General features: G+C 40.2%; 1 protein-coding gene across 3 annotated transcripts in view; it reads right to left on the bottom strand.

Annotated features, from left to right (window-relative positions):
- Positions 1-15070: 15070 nt before the first annotated feature.
- Positions 15071-19412, bottom strand: part of LOC120055015 (coagulation factor XIII B chain-like) — a 126071-nt gene continuing 121729 nt past the window's right edge. For all 3 annotated transcript variants that reach the window (XM_039002853.1, XM_039002854.1, XM_039002852.1), the window contains 4 exons: positions 16820-16993; positions 16483-16686; positions 16196-16228; positions 15071-15696 (listed from right to left, as the gene is read on the bottom strand). In XM_039002853.1, coding sequence (XP_038858781.1) covers positions 16212-16228; positions 16483-16686; positions 16820-16993 — 395 coding nt within the window. In that variant the 3' untranslated portion in view covers positions 15071-15696; positions 16196-16211. The remainder of the gene's footprint in view (positions 15697-16195; positions 16229-16482; positions 16687-16819; positions 16994-19412) is intronic.

Genomic DNA, 19412 nt, shown 5'->3' on the forward strand with positions numbered 1-19412 from the left:
CCACATTAACCTACCAACTAAACAAAACACACAATGTTACATTTAACTTTTTCTTGCATATGAGAATTGAAGGTCAATATTCCTGCCTCAATGTGTAGAATGCAAAGAACACATCTATGACACTCAGTAACGATGATGCAGTTGAAATACTTGGCAAGGACCACAAGGACATTTTACTAGATATTGTCTGGCTGCTTTGATATTGTAAAAAAATATACGTTATGTATCTTTACAGTGACCTTTGATCATGTCATTCCCAGCACCACTAACTTCCCACTGGGCACACAGTGGTTGAATCAACGTTGTCTCCATGTCATGGAAATGAAATTGAACCCACGTGGAATAGATGTTGATTTGACGTCTGTGTCCAGTGGGATGAGAAGGCTTGATGGTGTGTGGGATAATATTCCAGGGAACAATTATAATAATAAATATTAGATTAGAGTAGATTTGTTTAGATTAGAGTAGATTAGATTAGAGTAGATTCATTTAGATTAGAGTACATTGTATTAGAGTAGACTAGATTCGATTAGAGTAGATTAGATTTTATTAAATTAAATTGATTAAATTAGAATCAGAGGCACTTTATTTAATGTTGGACAATCATGAAGCTGAAAATATTTAAGAAAACTATTGACAGGGGTTATTCGTTGACATGTTTGTCCAACAAGCTAGTGGCCATCTCTTCCCGTGAGCTGAAGCCACTATTGGCAATGAGGTAAGTTCATGACCCCATGTATACACTGCTGACGAAAATCAACACTTCCTGGGCTAAGTCTACTATGACCAGTACACTTAAAAGTGATAAGGTCCACATGTGTGACAGAGTGTTTAGTTTGATCTTTCTGAGGAAGCATGAATTGGATTTTCTGTGTGTTCATCAGCTGATCGTCCACAGTGCAGGGTTCTGAAACGAGAAGATGGTACAGGAATCAGTGTGTGAACATGTCCTGAAGATCAGGTGGCATTACAATTGGCTACAGTAGCAAGTCAATGTGCGGTGGTAAAGGTTAGTCGACGTCATTAGTACATGTAGGCAGGGGTAAAGTTACTGCATAGATAATAACAGCAAGTAGCAGCAGTGTAAAGACAAAGGGGTAGGGGGATGGGGGCTGTCAATGCAAATAGTCCGGGTGGCCATTTTATTAATTGTACAGCAGTCTTATGGCTTAGGGGTAGAAGCTGTTAAGGAGCCTTTTGGACCTAGACTTGGCTATCCAGTACTGCTTGCCGGCTTGAGAGGACAGTATATGACTTGGGTGACTGGAGTCTTTGACAATTTTTTGGGCCTTCCTCTGACACTGCCTAGTATGTATGTCCTGGATGGCAGGAAGCTTGGCCCCATTGATGTACTGGGCCGTATGCACTACCCTATGTAGCGCCTTACGGTCAGTTGCCGAGCAGTTGCCATACCAGGCGGTGATGCATCCAGTCAGGATGCTCTCAATGGTGCAGCTGTAGAACATTTGCACACCTGAAGTAATGTGTTGTTGTCCGTAAAGTGATTTGCTTTGTTTTGGCTGACCTTAAATGTTTTCCTTCACAGATGGGGAAACGGCTGTTCCACCTCCTCCCCTTGGAGTACACTACCTGTGGGTTTCCCTTCAGTTGGTGTTCTGGGTTGGGGCAGCTGAACCTGAGCTCATGACCGTACTGTATAACACCATCATCATCTGGCAGACCGCTCACAACCACCCGTCCATCTGTAGCCTCGGGGACACAACTCACCACTACGGAGAAGGATCACATTGCAGGGTGTTGTACAGTCTATAACTTCATGAACTGTGGTTAATGTTTTGATTCTATCTAGAAAAATGAGTTGTCTTTGATAATATCCTTTGATTCAACAAGAAGTGTCACGCCCTGACCTTAGAGATCCTTTTTATGTCTCTATTTTGGTTTGGTCAGGGTGTGAGTTGGGGTGGGTATTCTATGTTCTATTATTTGTATTTCTATGTTTTGGCCGGGTAGGGTTCTCAATCAGGGACAGCTGTCTATCGTTGTCTCTGATTGAGAACCATACATAGGTAGCCCTTTTTCCCACCTGTCTTTGTGGGAAGTTGACTTTGTTTATGGCACATAGCCTTTAGCTTCACGGTTTGTTTTGTAGTGTGTATTGTTTTGTTCGGCATCTTTTCTAAATAAAAGAACATGTACACTCACCACGCTGCACCTTGGTCCACTTCTGTTGACGGCCGTGACAAGAAGACATGATGCAAGGTGTATACACTGATAGTTGGTGGCCACACGGTGGAAGCATTTAACCTGTAGGTTAATGGATTGAATAAGGGTGAATTAAAAAACATGTAGACCTATTACTATTATCCCATGTTAATGATCCAAAAAACTCTGGGAGAAAGACACTAGAAGTCTCCTGATAATGGGTGAGTAACGTGGCGTTTTAACTGTCTAGATAGGTGTGTGAAGCATCTGGTAATAGAAAGATGTGATTTAGATCTAATTTGCACATGCCAAACAGAAAATATACCGGAGCGATTCTTGAATCCATTCTGTAAATATTTACTGCTGTAAATAAAACATCTGATTTCACCTGAAAGAGCCTTGTGCTGTGACCGCTTCCTGCCATGAGAGCCTTGCGCTGTGATCGCTTCCTGCCATGAGAGCCTTGTGCTGTGACCGCTTCCTGCCATGAGAGCCTTGTGCTGTGACCGCTTCCTGCCATGAGAGCCTTGTGCTGTGACCGCTTCCTTCCATGAGAGCCTTGTGCTGTGACCGCTTCCTGCCATGAGAGCCTTGCGCTGTGATCGCTTCCTGCCATGAGAGCCTTGTGCTGTGACCGCTTCCTGCCATGAGACACTTTTTCCCTGCCCACCGTTGTTGTTTCTGATCATGACTAGTATAACACTGTTCCCCTAATAACAGACAAAATAATTGAGAATTCAAAACCAGAGGTACTTTATTGAAGCTCGGACTGACATGAAAAACAACTCCTGTGAAGTCAATGTTCCTTAGTTTATGCAAAGCCCCAGAACAAATAGTTTGAGTAAACTATTGACGGGGGTTATATCGATTGACGTGTTTGTCCAACAAGCCAGTGCCCATCTCTTCCCATAAGCTGAAGCTTTACGACACCCCTTCAGAACGTGTCTAGGGTTGCTGCACTCAAACTGTAGCCTGTGTCTTTACTTCATGGTTTTGTTGTTTTGGGGAATTCCTATCACATTCACATTATTAATCCTCTCTGCAGCTTCACAAATCACGTCTAAAATCACCATATTGCTGAATAGAACATTTACACACCTAATGTAACTTCTGAAGGTACATATTGTTGGCGATAAAGTGATTTGCTTAGTTTTGGCTAAAGTGAAATGTTTACCTTCACAGGTGGGGAAATGGCTGTTCCACCGTCAAACATTCAGCAACTCTGCGTCTCAAAAGGCAGTGCACGTCAGGGCAAAAACCAAGCCATGAGATCGAAGGAATTGGTTGTAGAACTCAGAGACAGGATTGTTGTCGAGGCATAGATCTGGGGAAGGTTATCCACACATTTCTGCAGCTTTGAAGATTCCCAAGAACACAGTGGCCTCCATCATTCTTAAATTTAAGAAGTTTCGAACCACCAAGACTCTTCCTAGAGCTGGCAGCGCGGCCAAACTGCCGGTCAGGGAGGTGACCAAGAACCCGATGATCACTGACAGAGATCTAGAGTTCCTCTGTAGAAATTGGAGAACCTTCTAGAAGGAACACCATCTCTGCAGCACTCCACCAAACAGGCCTTTATGGTAGAGTGGCCAGACGGAAGCCACTCCTCAATAAAAAGCACATGACAGCCCGCTTAGACTTTGCCAAAAGTTCCCTAAAGGACTTTCAGACCATGAGAAACCAATATTGAACTATTTGGACTGATTGCCAAGCGTCACGTCTCGAGATAACCTGGCATCAATCCTATGGTGAAGCATGGTGGTGGCAGCATCATGCTGTGGGGATGTTTTCAGCGGCAGGGACTGGGTGACTGGTCAGGATCGAAGGAAAGATGAATAAAGCAAAGAGAGATTCTTGATGAAAACCTGCTCCAGAGTGGTCAGGACCTCAGACTGGGGCGAAGGTTCACCTTCCAACAGGAGAACGACCCTAAGCATAAGTCTCTGAATGTCCCAGCAAGAACCTGGACTTGAACCCGATCAAACATCTCTGGAGAGACCTGAAAATAGCTGTGCAGCAAGGCTCCCCATCTAACCTGACAGAGAGCTTGAGAGGATCTGCAGAGAAGAATGGGAGAATCTCCCCAAATACAGCTGGGCCAGGCTTGTAGCCTCCTAACCAAGACGCCTCCAGGCTGTAATTGCTGCCAAAGGTGCTTCAACAAAGTCCTGAGTAAAGGGTCTGAATGTAAATGTGATATTTCCGTTTTTCTAAAAACCTGTTTTTGCTTTGTCATTATGGGGAATTATGTGTAGATTGGTGAGGGGGAAAAACAATGTAATCAATTTTAGAATAAGGCTGTAACATAATAAAATGTGGAAAAAGTCAAGGGGTCTGAATACTTTCCGAATGCACTGTAAACTGGTTAAGGGCTCTAAGAAGGAAGGTCATGAAAGTGGTGACTTATTACTGCTAGAAACACAAGCATTTCTCTTCACCCGCAATAACATCTGCTAAACATGTGTATGTGACCAATAACATCTGTTAAACATGTGTATGTGACCAATAACATCTGTTAACCATGTGTATGTGACCAATAACATCTGTTAACCATGTGTATGTGACCAATAACATCTGTTAACCATGTGTATGTGACCAATAACATCTGCTAAATATGTGTATGTGACCAATAACATCTGCTAAATATGTGTACGTGACCAATAACATCTGCTAAATATGTGTACGTGACCAATAACATCTGCTAAATATGTGTATGTGACCAATAACATCTGCTAAATATGTGTATGTGACCAATAACATCTGCTAAATATGTGTATGTGACCAATAACATCTGCTAAATATGTGTACGTGACCAATAACATCTGTTAACCATGTGTATGTGACCAATAACATCTGCTAAACATGTGTATGTGACCAATAACATCTGCTAAACATGTGTATGTGACCAATAACATCTGCTAACCATGTGTATGTGACCAATAACATCTGCTAAACATGTGTATGTGACCAATAACATCTGCTAACCATGTGTATGTGACCAATAACATCTGCTAAACATGTGTATGTGACCAATAACATCTGCTAACCATGTGTATGTGACCAATAACATCTGCTAACCATGTGTATGTGACCAATAACATCTGCTAACCATGTGTATGTGACCAATAACATCTGCTAAACATGTGTATGTGACCAATAACATCTGCTAAACATGTGTATGTGACCAATAACATCTGCTAAACATGTGTATGTGACCAATAACATCTGCTAAACATGTGTATGTGACCAATAACATCTGCTAAACACGTGTATGTGACCAATAACATCTGCTAAACATGTGTATGTGACCAATAACATCTGCTAAACATGTGTATGTGACCAATAACATCTGCTAAACATGTGTATGTGACCAATAACATCTGCTAAACATGTGTATGTGACCAATAACATCTGCTAAACATGTGTATGTGACCAATAACATCTGCTAAACATGTGTATGTGACCAATAACATCTGCTAAACACGTGTATGTGACCAATAACATCTGCTAAACACGTGTATGTGACCAATAACATCTGCTAAACATGTGTATGTGACCAATAACATCTGCTAAACATGTGTATGTGACCAATAACATCTGCTAAACATGTGTATGTGACCAATAACATCTGCTAAACATGTGTATGTGACCAATAACATCTGCTAAACATGTGTATGTGACCAATAACATCTGCTAAACATGTGTATGTGACCAATAACATCTGCTAAACATGTGTATGTGACCAATAACATCTGCTAACCATGTGTATGTGACCAATAACATCTACTAACCATGTGTATGTGACCAATAACATCTACTAACCATGTGTATGTGACCAATAACATCTACTAACCATGTGTATGTGACCAATAACATCTACTAACCATGTGTATGTGACCAATAACATCTACTAACCATGTGTATGTGACCAATAACATCTACTAACCATGTGTATGTGACCAATAACATCTGCTAACCATGTGTATGTGACCAATAACATCTGCTAACCATGTGTATGTGACCAATAACATCTGCTAACCATGTGTATGTGACCAATAACATCTGCTAACCATGTGTATGTGACCAATAACATCTACTAACCATGTGTATGTGACCAATAACATCTGCTAACCATGTGTATGTGACCAATAACATCTGCTAACCATGTGTATGTGACCAATAACATCTGCTAACCATGTGTATGTGACCAATAACATCTGCTAACCATGTGTATGTGACCAATAACATCTGCTAACCATGTGTATGTGACCAATAACATCTGCTAACCATGTGTATGTGACCAATAACATCTACTAACCATGTGTATGTGACCAATAACATCTGCTAACCATGTGTATGTGACCAATAACATCTGCTAACCATGTGTATGTGACCAATAACATCTGCTAAACATGTGTATGTGACCAATAACATCTGCTAAACATGTGTATGTGACCAATAACATCTGCTAAACATGTGTATGTGACCAATAACATCTGCTAAACATGTGTATGTGACCAATAACATCTGCTAACCATGTGTATGTGACCAATAACATCTGCTAAACATGTGTATGTGACCAATAACATCTGCTAAACATGTGTATGTGACCAATAACATCTGCTAACCATGTGTATGTGACCAATAACATCTGCTAAACATGTGTATGTGACCAATAACATCTGCTAAACATGTGTATGTGACCAATAACATCTGCTAAACATGTGTATGTGACCAATAACATCTGCTAAACATGTGTATGTGACCAATAACATCTGCTAAACATGTGTATGTGACCAATAACATCTGCTAAACATGTGTATGTGACCAATAACATCTGCTAAACATGTGTATGTGACCAATAACATCTGCTAAACATGTGTATGTGACCAATAACATCTGCTAAACATGTGTATGTGACCAATAACATCTGCTAAACATGTGTATGTGACCAATAACATCTGCTAAACATGTGTATGTGACCAATAACATCTGCTAAACATGTGTATGTGACCAATAACATCTGCTAAACATGTGTATGTGACCAATAACATCTGCTAAACATGTGTATGTGACCAATAACATCTGCTAAACATGTGTATGTGACCAATAACATCTGCTAAACATGTGTATGTGACCAATAACATGTAATTTGATTTATTACATTTCACTGCCACAACAGAACTTAAAGTAGTTTTCCAGGACTACAGGAACAGAAAACGTTCAAATTCCTCTAGTGAAAAATATCTAATAATCAAAGTCTGTGTTTTACTCTGACTGACTTTATCAATGTAATCACATTGCATAAACATAGCTTGTTGAAATTTGCAAAAAAAAACATCAATCCACAAAGGATCCAATTTAAACCATTAATAATGGAAGACACATTCCACCTCAACTTCCCTTATAATCCATTGTCTATATTTATGGTAATATCCATCTTTACGTGAAGAGTCTCTTTTTGTACCATGCTCAGCTCAGCTCAACTCAATCTTTCTCCATTAGATCCTCTAGATTGTAATGTGGATTTGAATCTGTGCATCTCACAAGCTGCTGTTGTAAAACATAAACATAAACCAGAAATAGCAACATGAAACCAGAAATACTTTTCATACACCTGATATGGTCTACTGGATGAAGATAATGTTCTTATGTAAAGATGTAGGATATTCATTTTGTCGCTTTTTTGTTGCTAACAATTTACCTGTACAGCAGGATATGCAAACTTGTACTGTATTTATGTTTTAAAAAGGCTTCTTAAGTTAATGATTTCCACTTTGAAATGTCAGACTTAATTTGCCCTAACAGAAAATGTATCAACCACCCAGCTGCTTTCATTCCCAGCAAGAATAGCAAACTGTCCAGAAATCTTCCCTACCCTTTCTGAAATGCTTTATTTTGCTTAATGTTGTATGTGAGTTGTAGATAATTGTAAATCTACTTTAAACAATAAATAACTTGGTTGTGTTGTATTATTTTCCCAATGTGTTAAATCAATACAAATACAATTTACCATCACAAAGTGGAAAGGAGTGACCCCACTGTCCATTGGTTGATCAGACGACCTCTGATTCCCCATTCAGAACGTGTCTAGCGTTGCTGCACTCAAACTGTAGCCTGTGTCCATACTTCATGGTGCTGTTGTTTTGGAGAACTCCTAACACATTCACATTATTATTATTATATATATTCTTTTAAATTTTAGCCCTTTTTTCCCCCCAATTTCGTGGTATCCAATTGTTAGTAGTTACTATCTTGTCTCATCGCTACAACTCCCGTACGGGCTCGGGAGAGACGAAGGTCGAAATGCCATGCGTCCTCCGAAACACAACCCAAACTAGCCACACTGCTTCTTAACACAGCGTGCATCCAACCCGGAAGCCAGCCGCAATGTGCAAGTAGAGATACTGGAGGGCAAAGGAGAAACAAATAAAAAAATGAATAACAATATGGGGATGAGGATGTTGGATAGGCTATTTACAGATGGGCTATGTACAGGTGCAGTGATCTGTGAGCTGCTCTGAAAGCTGATTATTAAAGTTAGTGAGGGAGATATGAGTCTCCAGCTTCAGTGATTTTTGCAATTTGTTCCAGTCATTGGCAGCAGAGAACTGGAAGGAAATGTGTTCAAAGGAGGAATATGCTTTGGGGGAGGACCAGTGAAAGATACCTGCTGGAGCGCGTGCCACGGGTGGGTGCTGCTATGGTTACTAGTGAACTGAGATAAGGCGGTGCTTTACCTAGAAAAGACTTATAGATGACCTGGAGCCAGTGGGTTTGGCGACGAATATGAAGCGAGGGCCAGCCAACGAGAGCGTACAGGTCACAGCGGTGGGTAGTATATGGGGCTTTGGTGACAAAACGGATGGCACTGTGATAGACTGCATCCAATTTGCTGAGTAGAGTGTTGGAGGCTATTTTATAAATGACATCTCCGAAGTCAAGGATTGGTAGGAAAGTCAGTTTTACGAGGGTATGTTTGGCAGCATGAGTGAAGGAGGCTTTGTTGCAAAATAGGAAGCCGATTCTAGATTTCATTTTGGATTGGAGATGCTTAATGGGAGTCTGGAAGGAGAGTTTACAGTCTAACCAGACACCTAGGTATTTGTAATTGTCCACATATTCTAAGTCAGAACCGTCCAGAGCAGTGATGCTGGACAGGCGTGCAGGTGCAGGCAGCGATCGGTTGAAGAGCATGTATTTAGTTTTACTTGCATTTAAGAGCAGTTGGAGGCCATGAAAGGAGTGTTGTATGGCATTGAAGCTCGTCTGGAGGTTAGTGATGAGGACAGAGGGCGCTGTTTTCACTTTGGGGGAAAATCGTACCCAATTTAAACGCCCTCGTACTCAATTCTTGCTCGTACAATATGCATATTATTATTACTATTGGATAGAAAACACTCTCTAGTTACTAAAACCGTTTGAATTTTGTCTGTGGGTAAAACAGAACTCATTTGGCAGCACACTTTCTGACCAGGAAGTGGAAAGTCTGAAATCGATGTTCTGTTCAAGGACCTGCCTATAAATGGGCATGATACGTATGACTATACGTGCACGTCATACACCTTCCCCTAGATGTCAAGAGGAAGTGAGAGAAGAAATGATTTGATTATCTCGGTCTGAGATGGAATGAATCCTCTTGGAGCAACGAGCAACGAATAATATCTCCGGCGTTGATTTTATTTGATACATGTCACAATATCATCGTAAAGTATGTTTTTTCAATATAGTTTTATTAGATTATTGAAATTTTTTCGGGACGTTAGGCGTGTTGCTTTGTCTGCATATGTTCAGGAAGGATAGCTTCGCGCCACTTGGCCAGTGTGCTTGCTAATTCAAGAGGGAAAAACGAAGTTCTAATACCAAACAAAGATGGTTCTGGACAAAGGACCCCTTGTACAACATTCTGATGGAGATCACAACAAGTAAGACCCATTTTGGGATGCAATTTCATATATCTGTCGACCTTTGTACTATTAGTATTGCGCTCAGGTTTTGGGCATTCCCTTACCATAACTAAGTCTTATGTCGTAATGAAGATATTTTTAGAATTCTAACACTGCGATTGCATTAAGAACTAATGAATCTATCGTTTCCTATACAACATGTATTTTTTTGTAATGTTTATGAATAGCTATTTGGTCAGAATAGGTGAGAGTCTAATAGAAATATCTGCACATTCTGGGAAAAAGATGCTACGTTAGCATATTGTATAACCACGGATTTCAGCTCTAAATATGCACATTTTCGAACAAAACATAAGTGTATGTATAACCTGATGTTATAGGACTGTCATCTGAGGAAGGTTTATGAAGGTTAGTGAAATTGAATATCTTTAGCTGGTTTATTCGCTAACGCTAACGTGCCTATTGCTATCGCTAACGTGCCTTGATGAATGAATGCGGTAGTGTGGTAGGCTATTGTAGTAAGCTAATATAATGCTATATTGTGTTTTCGCTGTAAAACACTTAAAAAATCGGAAATATTGGCTGGATTCACAAGATGTTTGTCTTTAATTTGCTGTACACCATCGATTTTTCAGAAATGTTTTATGATGAGTATTTAGGTAATTCACGTTGGTCTCTATAATTACTCTGGCTGCTTCGGTGCTATTTTTGACGGTAGCTGTGATGTTAGCTGCATTGTAAAACTGATTTATACCTCAAATATGCACATTTTTCGAACAAAACATAGATTTATGTTTTGTTCGAAATACAGTACAACGACAGTAACGACAGTTCAACAACAGTAATCCTTATAACCCCCCCCCCCCCCCCTTAAAAGAGTTAGATGCACTATTGTAAAGTGGTTGTTCCACTGGATATCATAAGGTGAATGCACCAATTTGTAAATCGCTCTGGATAAGAGCGTCTGCTAAATGACTTAAATGTAATGTAAATGTAACATTTATTGTGTAACATGTTATAGGACTGTCATCTGATGAAGTTGTTTCTTGGTTAGTTTGGTTGGTTCTAGGTTAGTTAGGTTGGTTTTGTGCATGCTACCTGTGCTGTGAAAAATGTCTGTCCTTTTTTGTATTTGGTGGTGAGCTAACATAAATATACGTGGTGTTTTCGCTGTAAAACATTAAAAAAATCGGACATGTTGGCTGGATTCACAAGATGTGTATCTTTCATTTGCTGTATTGGACTTGTTAATGTGTGAAAGTTAAATATTTCTAAAAAATATTTTTTGAATTTCGCGCTCTGGCTTTTCAGTGGAATGTGGGAGGAGTTCCGCTAGCGGAACGCTGGGGCTAGAAAGGTTAACACAGTGTCCAAAGAAGGGCCAGAAGTAAACAAAATGGTGTCGTCTGCGTAGATGTGGATCAGAGAATCACCAGCAGCAAGAGCGACATCATTGATGTATACAGAGAAAAGAGTCGGCCCGAGAATTGAACCCTGTGCCATACCCATAGAGACTGCCAGAGGTCCGGACAACAAGCCCTCCAATTTGACACACTGAACTCTGTCTGAGAAGTAGTTGGTGAACCAGGCGAGGCAGTCATTTGAGAAACCAAGGCTATTGAGTCTTCCGATAAGAATGTGGTGATTGACAGAGTCGAAAGCCTTAGCCTGGTCGATGAATACGGCTGCACAGTATTGTCTTTTATCGATGGCGGTTATGATATCGTTTAGGACCTTGAGCGTGGCTGAGGTGCACCCATGACCAGCTCGGAAACCAGATTGCATAGCGGAGAAGGTACGGTGGGATTCGAAATGTTTGGAGATCTATTTGTTAACTTGGCTTTCGAAGACCTTAGAAAAGACAGGCTAGGATAGATACAGGTCTTTAACAGTTTGGGTCTAGAGTGTCTCCCTTTGAAGAGGGGGATGACTGCGGCAGCTTTCCATTCTTTGGGGATCTCAGACGATACGAAAGAGAGGCTGAACAGGCCAGTAATAGGGGTTACAACAATTGCGGCGGATAATTTTAGAAAGAGAGGGTCCAGATTGTCTAGCCCCGCTGAATTGTCGGGGTCCAGATTTTGCAGCTCTTTCAGAACATCAGCTATCTGGATTTGGGTGAAGGAGAAATGGGGGAGGCTTGGGCAAGTTGCTGTGGGGGGTGCAGGGCTCTTGACCGGGATAGGGGTAGCCAGGTTGAAAGCATGGCCAGCCGTAGAAAAATGCTTATTGAAATTCTCAATTATCGTGGATTTATCGATGGTGACAGTGTTTCCTAGCCTCAGTGCAGTGGGCAGCTGGGAGGAGGTGCTCTTATTCTCCATTGACTTTAGAGTGTCCCAGAACTTTTTGGAGTTAGTGCTACAGGATGCACATTTCTGTTTGAAAAAGCTAGCCTTTGCTTTCCTAAATGCCTGTGTATATTGGTTCCTAAGTTCCCTGAAAAGTTACATATCGCGGGGGCTATTCGATGCTAATGCTGTACGCCACAGGATGTTTTTGTGCTGGTCAAGGGCAGTCAGGTCTGGAGTGAACCAAGGGCTATATCTGTTCCTGGTTCTACATTTTTTGAATCTTTTGAAATTCCTCAAGATCCTCAAAAAGTTCTACAGCTGCACCATCGAGAGCCTCCTGACTGGTTGCATCACTGCCTGGTATGGCAACTGCAAGGCACGACGGAGGGTAGTGCAAACGGCCCAGTACATCACTGGAGCCAAGCTTGCTGCCATCCAGGACCTCTATACCAGGCGGTGTCAGAGGAAGGCCCTGAAAATTGGCAAAGACTCCAGCCACCCTAGTCATAGACAGTTCTCTCTGATACCATGCGGCAAGCAATATCGGAGCGCCAAGTCTAGGTCCAAGAGGCTTCTGAACAGCTTCTACCCCCAAGCCATAAGACTCCTGAATATCTAGTTCAATGGCTACCGAGACTATTCACATTGCCCCCCTCCCCTCTCCACACCACTGCCACTCTCTGTTGTCATCTATGCATAGTCACTTTAATTAACTCTACCTACATGTACATACTACCTCAACTAACCGGTGTCCCCGCACATTGACTCTGTAGCGGCACCCCCCTGTATTATTGTTATTTTATATTGTTATTGTTACTTTAATTACTTGTTACTTTTATCTCTTATTCTTATCAGTATTTTTTTAAACTGCACTGTCGGTTAGGGGCTCGGAAGTAAGCATTTCACTGTAAGGTCTACCTACACCTGTTGTATTCGGCGCATGTGACTAATAAAATTTGATTTGATTTTGAATTAAGCAGCTTAGTTTTGTTGTTTGGCTACTTGAAGAGAAATAGGGCCTTCCAATGTCTTCCAATGCATTGTGGAAAAGTGTTCATCTAATTCTACTGAACGAAGACCTGAAACGAGTATAACATTCACATACCATAGAACATTCTATTTCTGCATCCTGAGATTGCGTTGTTTCCCACTACTTGTTGATTTCAGTAGCACATCCCCATATCTGTTTTTTTTTTTTTTTTACTAGGCAAGTGTTATGTTCCCCAGTTTCTGTGTTGTTTTGGGTTTGTATGTGTTTTTATGTGTGTATTTCAGGAAATGGCTTCCTGGATTCTAAGCAGCTGATTGGTCGGCCCCATCGATGATTGGAGCTCTGAACCCTCCCTCTCATCAGGGGAAACAGCTGTTTACAATTACCAACTCCTTCTCCAGCTGGATAAAAGCCAGTGTTCCTTTGTCAGGAAGAGAAACTTCTTTGATGTCCTGTGTTGGTTGTTGCCCAGTGACAGTTCTGTTGACAGTGGTTTGTAGCTGCTACTTCTAAAGTATGTGTATGCTAATAGGACTCAGTGTTGTTGATTATTGAAATTGTTCCCTAAGTTTGTATTATTCTGTTTCATTTGTTCCCAGTGGGGGAAGGGGAAGGTACCTTGGGAGTGTTTAGGCAAGAGCCCTGCGGTCATACATAACCTATAGTATTTACTGTCTATGCACACTAGGTGAGACCTGAATGGACCACCCCCTGTGTTTTGGTTAGCGCGCAGGGAGGTTCTAAAAGGTTAGGTAAGTAGTGGGTAGGAGAGGACTTAACTTTGACTTTCTTTGCTTTGGTTCTGTCCAGCCCCTTTTACCCACATTACCGTGTTATGGAAATAAATTCCCTGTAAAAGGATATAGTCTCTGTCATCCTTACCCGCACCTACAGTCACATACCTCTTTCACTCCACGGGGACTTGAGTTGTAGCAGGGTGTTGCGTTCCCTCCAAGAGGTGTAAGTAACACATGTCAGTTAAGAACAAATTCTTATTTACAATGATGGCCTACACTGGGCAAACCCGGAAGACGCTGGGCCAATTGTGCGCCGCCCTATGTGACTCCCTACCACTGCCTGTTGTGATACAGCCTTGAATTGAACCTGGGTGCTGCCTCAAGCGCTGAGATGCAGTGCCTTAGACCGCTGCACCACTCCGGAGCCCCTCATGCAAGGGTTTGTCCAATATTAGCCTATCAACTAAACAAAACATTCATAACATTATATTAAATGTTTGCTTGCATATAATTGGTGAATATTCCTGCCTTAATGTTCAGGAATACATGGCAAGGAACACCACAGGGACATTTTAATATATATTACCTGGCAGCTTCAGTATCGTGTAAAATACTTGATGAAACTCCCAGATGAACTAAAGACTAAATGAAATAAACACATTCATGTTGTACAATCAAATATATATGGATGTGTTTGTCCAAGACAGTTTCCAGTAATCACTTCCAGTAAGCTGAGATCGCCAGAGGCAAGAAGAAAAACAGGACCAACTGAGACATTACTTATACTGTCCTGAGACCCTGGAGAAGATCTACTCTAGTAGCTATAGGTGGATGCTAAGAGACAACTGATTTAGAAGAACAATCAATGACAGGTGATACTGACCTGAGAAATAGATTGTCAGCTTTAATGTGTATTTGTTAGGTTAACATCTGTAAATCATCTTATTCTGCTTTGTAAAGACTCATGGAGACAACGTGTCATCTCTTTTCCATAACTTTATTGTCCTCCTTGATAAGGACAATCATAACAACAGTTGTTCACTTATTACACCTTCAGATAATGAATCACACAGCTGGGAGATACAGGAGAATATTCACACATTATAGAGCGTGTTGGTCTATTCCTGAATTCTGATTGGTTAAAACCGCATTCCAGCCGGTGCCTATTCCACAAGCTACCACCGGCTAAATCTATGATGTTAAAATGCCTATTTACTCTGTTCCAACTGACTGCGCAATCCACTGTCTCATCAGCCCAGCCAGGCAATTTATAAACTTGATAGAAGGATATTCACACAATCACATCACTTTGTACTAATACAACAAATGTACCATTTTAGTCTAGCTTTAGATAGCTGTACTGTTATTATAGTGAAGCTGAGACTGATATGCTTTGAAAGATACTGTTATTTTGTTTCAATGATGATAAAATGTCAAATGTTGAAAAAGACACTACATGTATTCCATTACTGGCTGGCTCACATTTTTTCTAAACCTAAATTAAACAAGCGACTAAGACACCACAAAAGCAAATGGGTCTTCTCCTTGCATATAAAGGCGGCTTTGTAAGGATTCTTGAATTTGATGGAGGGAACATCATGACTCTGTAGGAATGAAATCACATGACAAGATAATCAGTCTGTGGAGTAATCCTGCTGATCACTCCAACTATAGATCAGTCTGTGGAGTAACACTGCTGATCACTACTACTATAGATCAGAGTCTGTGGAGTAATACTGCCGATCACTAATACTATAGATCAGAGTCTGGAGGAGTACTGCTGATCACTCCTAAATAGATCAGAGTCTGTGGAGCAATCCTGCTGATCACTACTACTATAGAGGATATTAGACAGTGTTTAACCATGTGACCTTTTATCTGTGTGCCAATGATTAGAGAAATGATTACTGCTTGATGTGATGTTATACACCAACATGTTTCTGTTATGCTTCACTGATAAGCCATCACTCACTGTTCATATTACTGTTTATAATACTTTTTACAATACTGTTTATAATACTTTACTTATTTGCTCTGCCTTCACTCCTACTACAGGTTTGTGTGATTTTAGGACATGCCATTCTCCTTGTTAATTTAACTTACCCATTATGTTCATCATCTACCTACGATGGCTACCTAAAAAGCAAAGAACAAATTATTTTGGTTATACAGTCAGAAGGTTACACATAGTGGCCTCATTGAATATTATCAAACAGGTTGACTGATTTCAAAATGAGAAAATGCTATCCATTTTTATTGTATTAATCTACAGTAGATAGCTTCCTGGATAGCATCCTGGACTTATGCATTCCATATATTAGATGATGTTAACCTGTTAATGTTGAGAGAATGGCTATCTTACACTGTTCCTTTACATGATATGAACTTACATATAGGTATGTGTTCTCCATACTGTATCTCTCCATCATCACACTTCACCTCAATTTCTTCTATTTTCCGTACAAAACGTTTGTATTCATGGTAATATCCCTTTTTGCAATGAAGAGTCTTTTTTTCACCGTGCGCAATACTCTCTTTCTTGGGTAAATTCTGTAGATTGTACTCTGCATCAAAAATGGAAATCTCACAAGGCCCTGATGGAAATGAAACCCAGTAATTATTTCATTCACTCAGTGTACAGTACATATTCATACATTTATATATTCATATACACTTGACATGTAGATATTACACCATGTTCATACCAGTTGAAAATAATGTACTTACGTAAACACTTTGGAGGGCTCGGCCATTTTCCATTCTGACATTTGATGCTGCCTGTGAAACTCAGTGTATACTGTCTGCTGCATTGATAGGCCACCTCTGTAATAATACCTTCAACATCTCTCTTTTCCATGGTGAAATCTCCATTACTAATGGGAGGAGGATCAGGACAGCTTGCTAGATTAAACAGGGATCATAATACCGTACCATGAAAATACATTACAATGTTACAGTACCATGATAATACAATACCATGGTAATACAGTACCATGATAATACAATACCATGAAAATACAGTAGCATAATCATGATAATGCCATGTTAATACAGTACCATGATACAGTAGCAGGATAGTACAATACCATGAAAATATATTACAATCATTCAGTACCATGATAATACAGTACCATAAAAATACATTACAATGATACAGTACCATGGTAATACAGTACAGTACCATGATAATTGAATACCATTATAATACAGTACCATGATAATACATTGTCAAGATTATACAGTACCATGATAATACAATACCATGATAATACAGTACTGTACAATGATACAGTACAGTACCATGATAATACAGTACCATAGACTTACCTTTACACTCAATTGGCATGTGCCATTCTCCATTCTTGCAAGTTGTATTTCCTCCAGGTCCTGTGTATGGGCTAATGCATTTATAATCTATTTGGTTCCCATTTTCGTATCTCTCTAGCACTTGGTCAAGAATCAGAAATGTTTCCCCTGCGCCCTCAGGCTTCCCACAGTACTCTGTAGGTGAAGCACAGCATGTTTCAACTATCAAATTACAATCAAATACCAGACACAAAAGTGGCAGAGAATGACTGTGTGGTTAGAACCATAGTCAAGGGCCAATGTACAGTATATTCAGAGAATTTAACTGGGGCAAATTGTGATATATACTGTAAATATGCATTGAAACTCATCCATGATCATATCTAGGAAAACTACACTATAATGAATTATAGCAAAAAACAACAGCAACTATCTCAAAGTGGACACATTGGGGACATATTGAGAAACTATAAATCAGAGCTTGATACTTCTGTAATACCAAGCAAAGCCTGAATAAGGATCCCTGATTGTATGGTGGAGAAAAATGGTGTTGTGATACGGAATGTTTTTATCTCAATGAACATTTAAATATTTTCCTGTTTGAATAGGTGATGTTCATAGTAGAGTAACTCTAAACTGAATTACTGCATCAGTTTTAAACTTTTATCAGTACTTACGTTTGCATGTTGGTGGTGGAGTTGTCCAGTTCCCATTTTCACAAGTAAGTTTTTTAAGTCCCTCTATTTCAAAGGACTTGCGACATTCATAATTCACTTCAAATCCATCTATATATTTATTTTTATGCGGGATTTTAACAATTGCATTTTCAACTTTAGGTGGAGGATCACATGGAACGCCTTGCTCTTCAAGAGAAGAAAATATTGATGAAAGATTAATGTGTAGATAACATACACATAAACAGAACAACTACCTATGTAATTACAAAATATCATATGGGCTTCTGGGTCCTTTTCCCCAAACTATTCCAACATATAGTAAACATACATTGAAGGATGACTGGCCACTGCAGACAATTAAAATCAAGTGATAAAATCTAGAGAGACAGAGCATTGAGATTGAGTTTTAGACCAATCTAGCAGAGTCAGAGGGAAATGCATTCTACTGTTCTTGATCTACTTTGTAAAGAGGTAAAATCTAGAACATCTGTTTTCTTACCAATACACTCTGATATTCCAGACCATGTTCCCTCAGTACATGTGGCTTCACCCCACCAGCCCCCGGTAGAGGGTTTGAACCCTACATTGCAGGAATAATGTATCTTGCTATTCCTGGGATCAACATTCCTCTCATTTGACTGAACTATGAATCCATTCATCACAGTGGGGCTGATACATGCTCCCTCTATTTCTGGGGGAAACAAGGACATGAAACATTAAAGAACACATTGTGACACATTCATGGATTTTAATCCGGTTCTACAGTTGTAACGCTGAGTTCCTCCCAATTGACCCCTCTGCCAGCGGTAGGGAGAACTCACAAGAGGGAGACGTGGATCACCACATGTTATCCCTACAATGATAGATGTTTAGTGTTAGCATGAATCATACCAGTACAGTAACACAGTGATTCACTGGTCTATACCTCCTTATATCCTCAATATGATGCATGCTCCCTTTATTTCTGGGAGAAACAATGGCAGGAAACATTACAGAACGCATTGTGACACATCGTTCAGTTAACAGTGCACTTAGAGGACCTGTTCTACAAAGCATTTACCATATCATTACATTTTGGCCAAGCTGTTAGTTTGATAAAAGCACTGAACAGAGCAAAATCTGGAAAAACAAATGGAAGCAAAATGAGTGAACGTTCATGCCATTACCAATTCCACACCAAATCATCAAATAGGGAATAAAACAGGCTAAAATCTGATGCTTGATCTTTCCAGTAGCCTTAAACCTTCTGGATCAGTGTATTGACTCACATCCTCAGAGTTTTAGATGATTGAAATGTAAATGTCATCCTACCTTTACAGCCACGTGTCTTGGTCCAG

This window comes from Salvelinus namaycush, chromosome 10, assembly GCF_016432855.1.
Source record: "Salvelinus namaycush isolate Seneca chromosome 10, SaNama_1.0, whole genome shotgun sequence".
NCBI classification, from domain to species: Eukaryota; Metazoa; Chordata; class Actinopteri; order Salmoniformes; family Salmonidae; genus Salvelinus; species Salvelinus namaycush.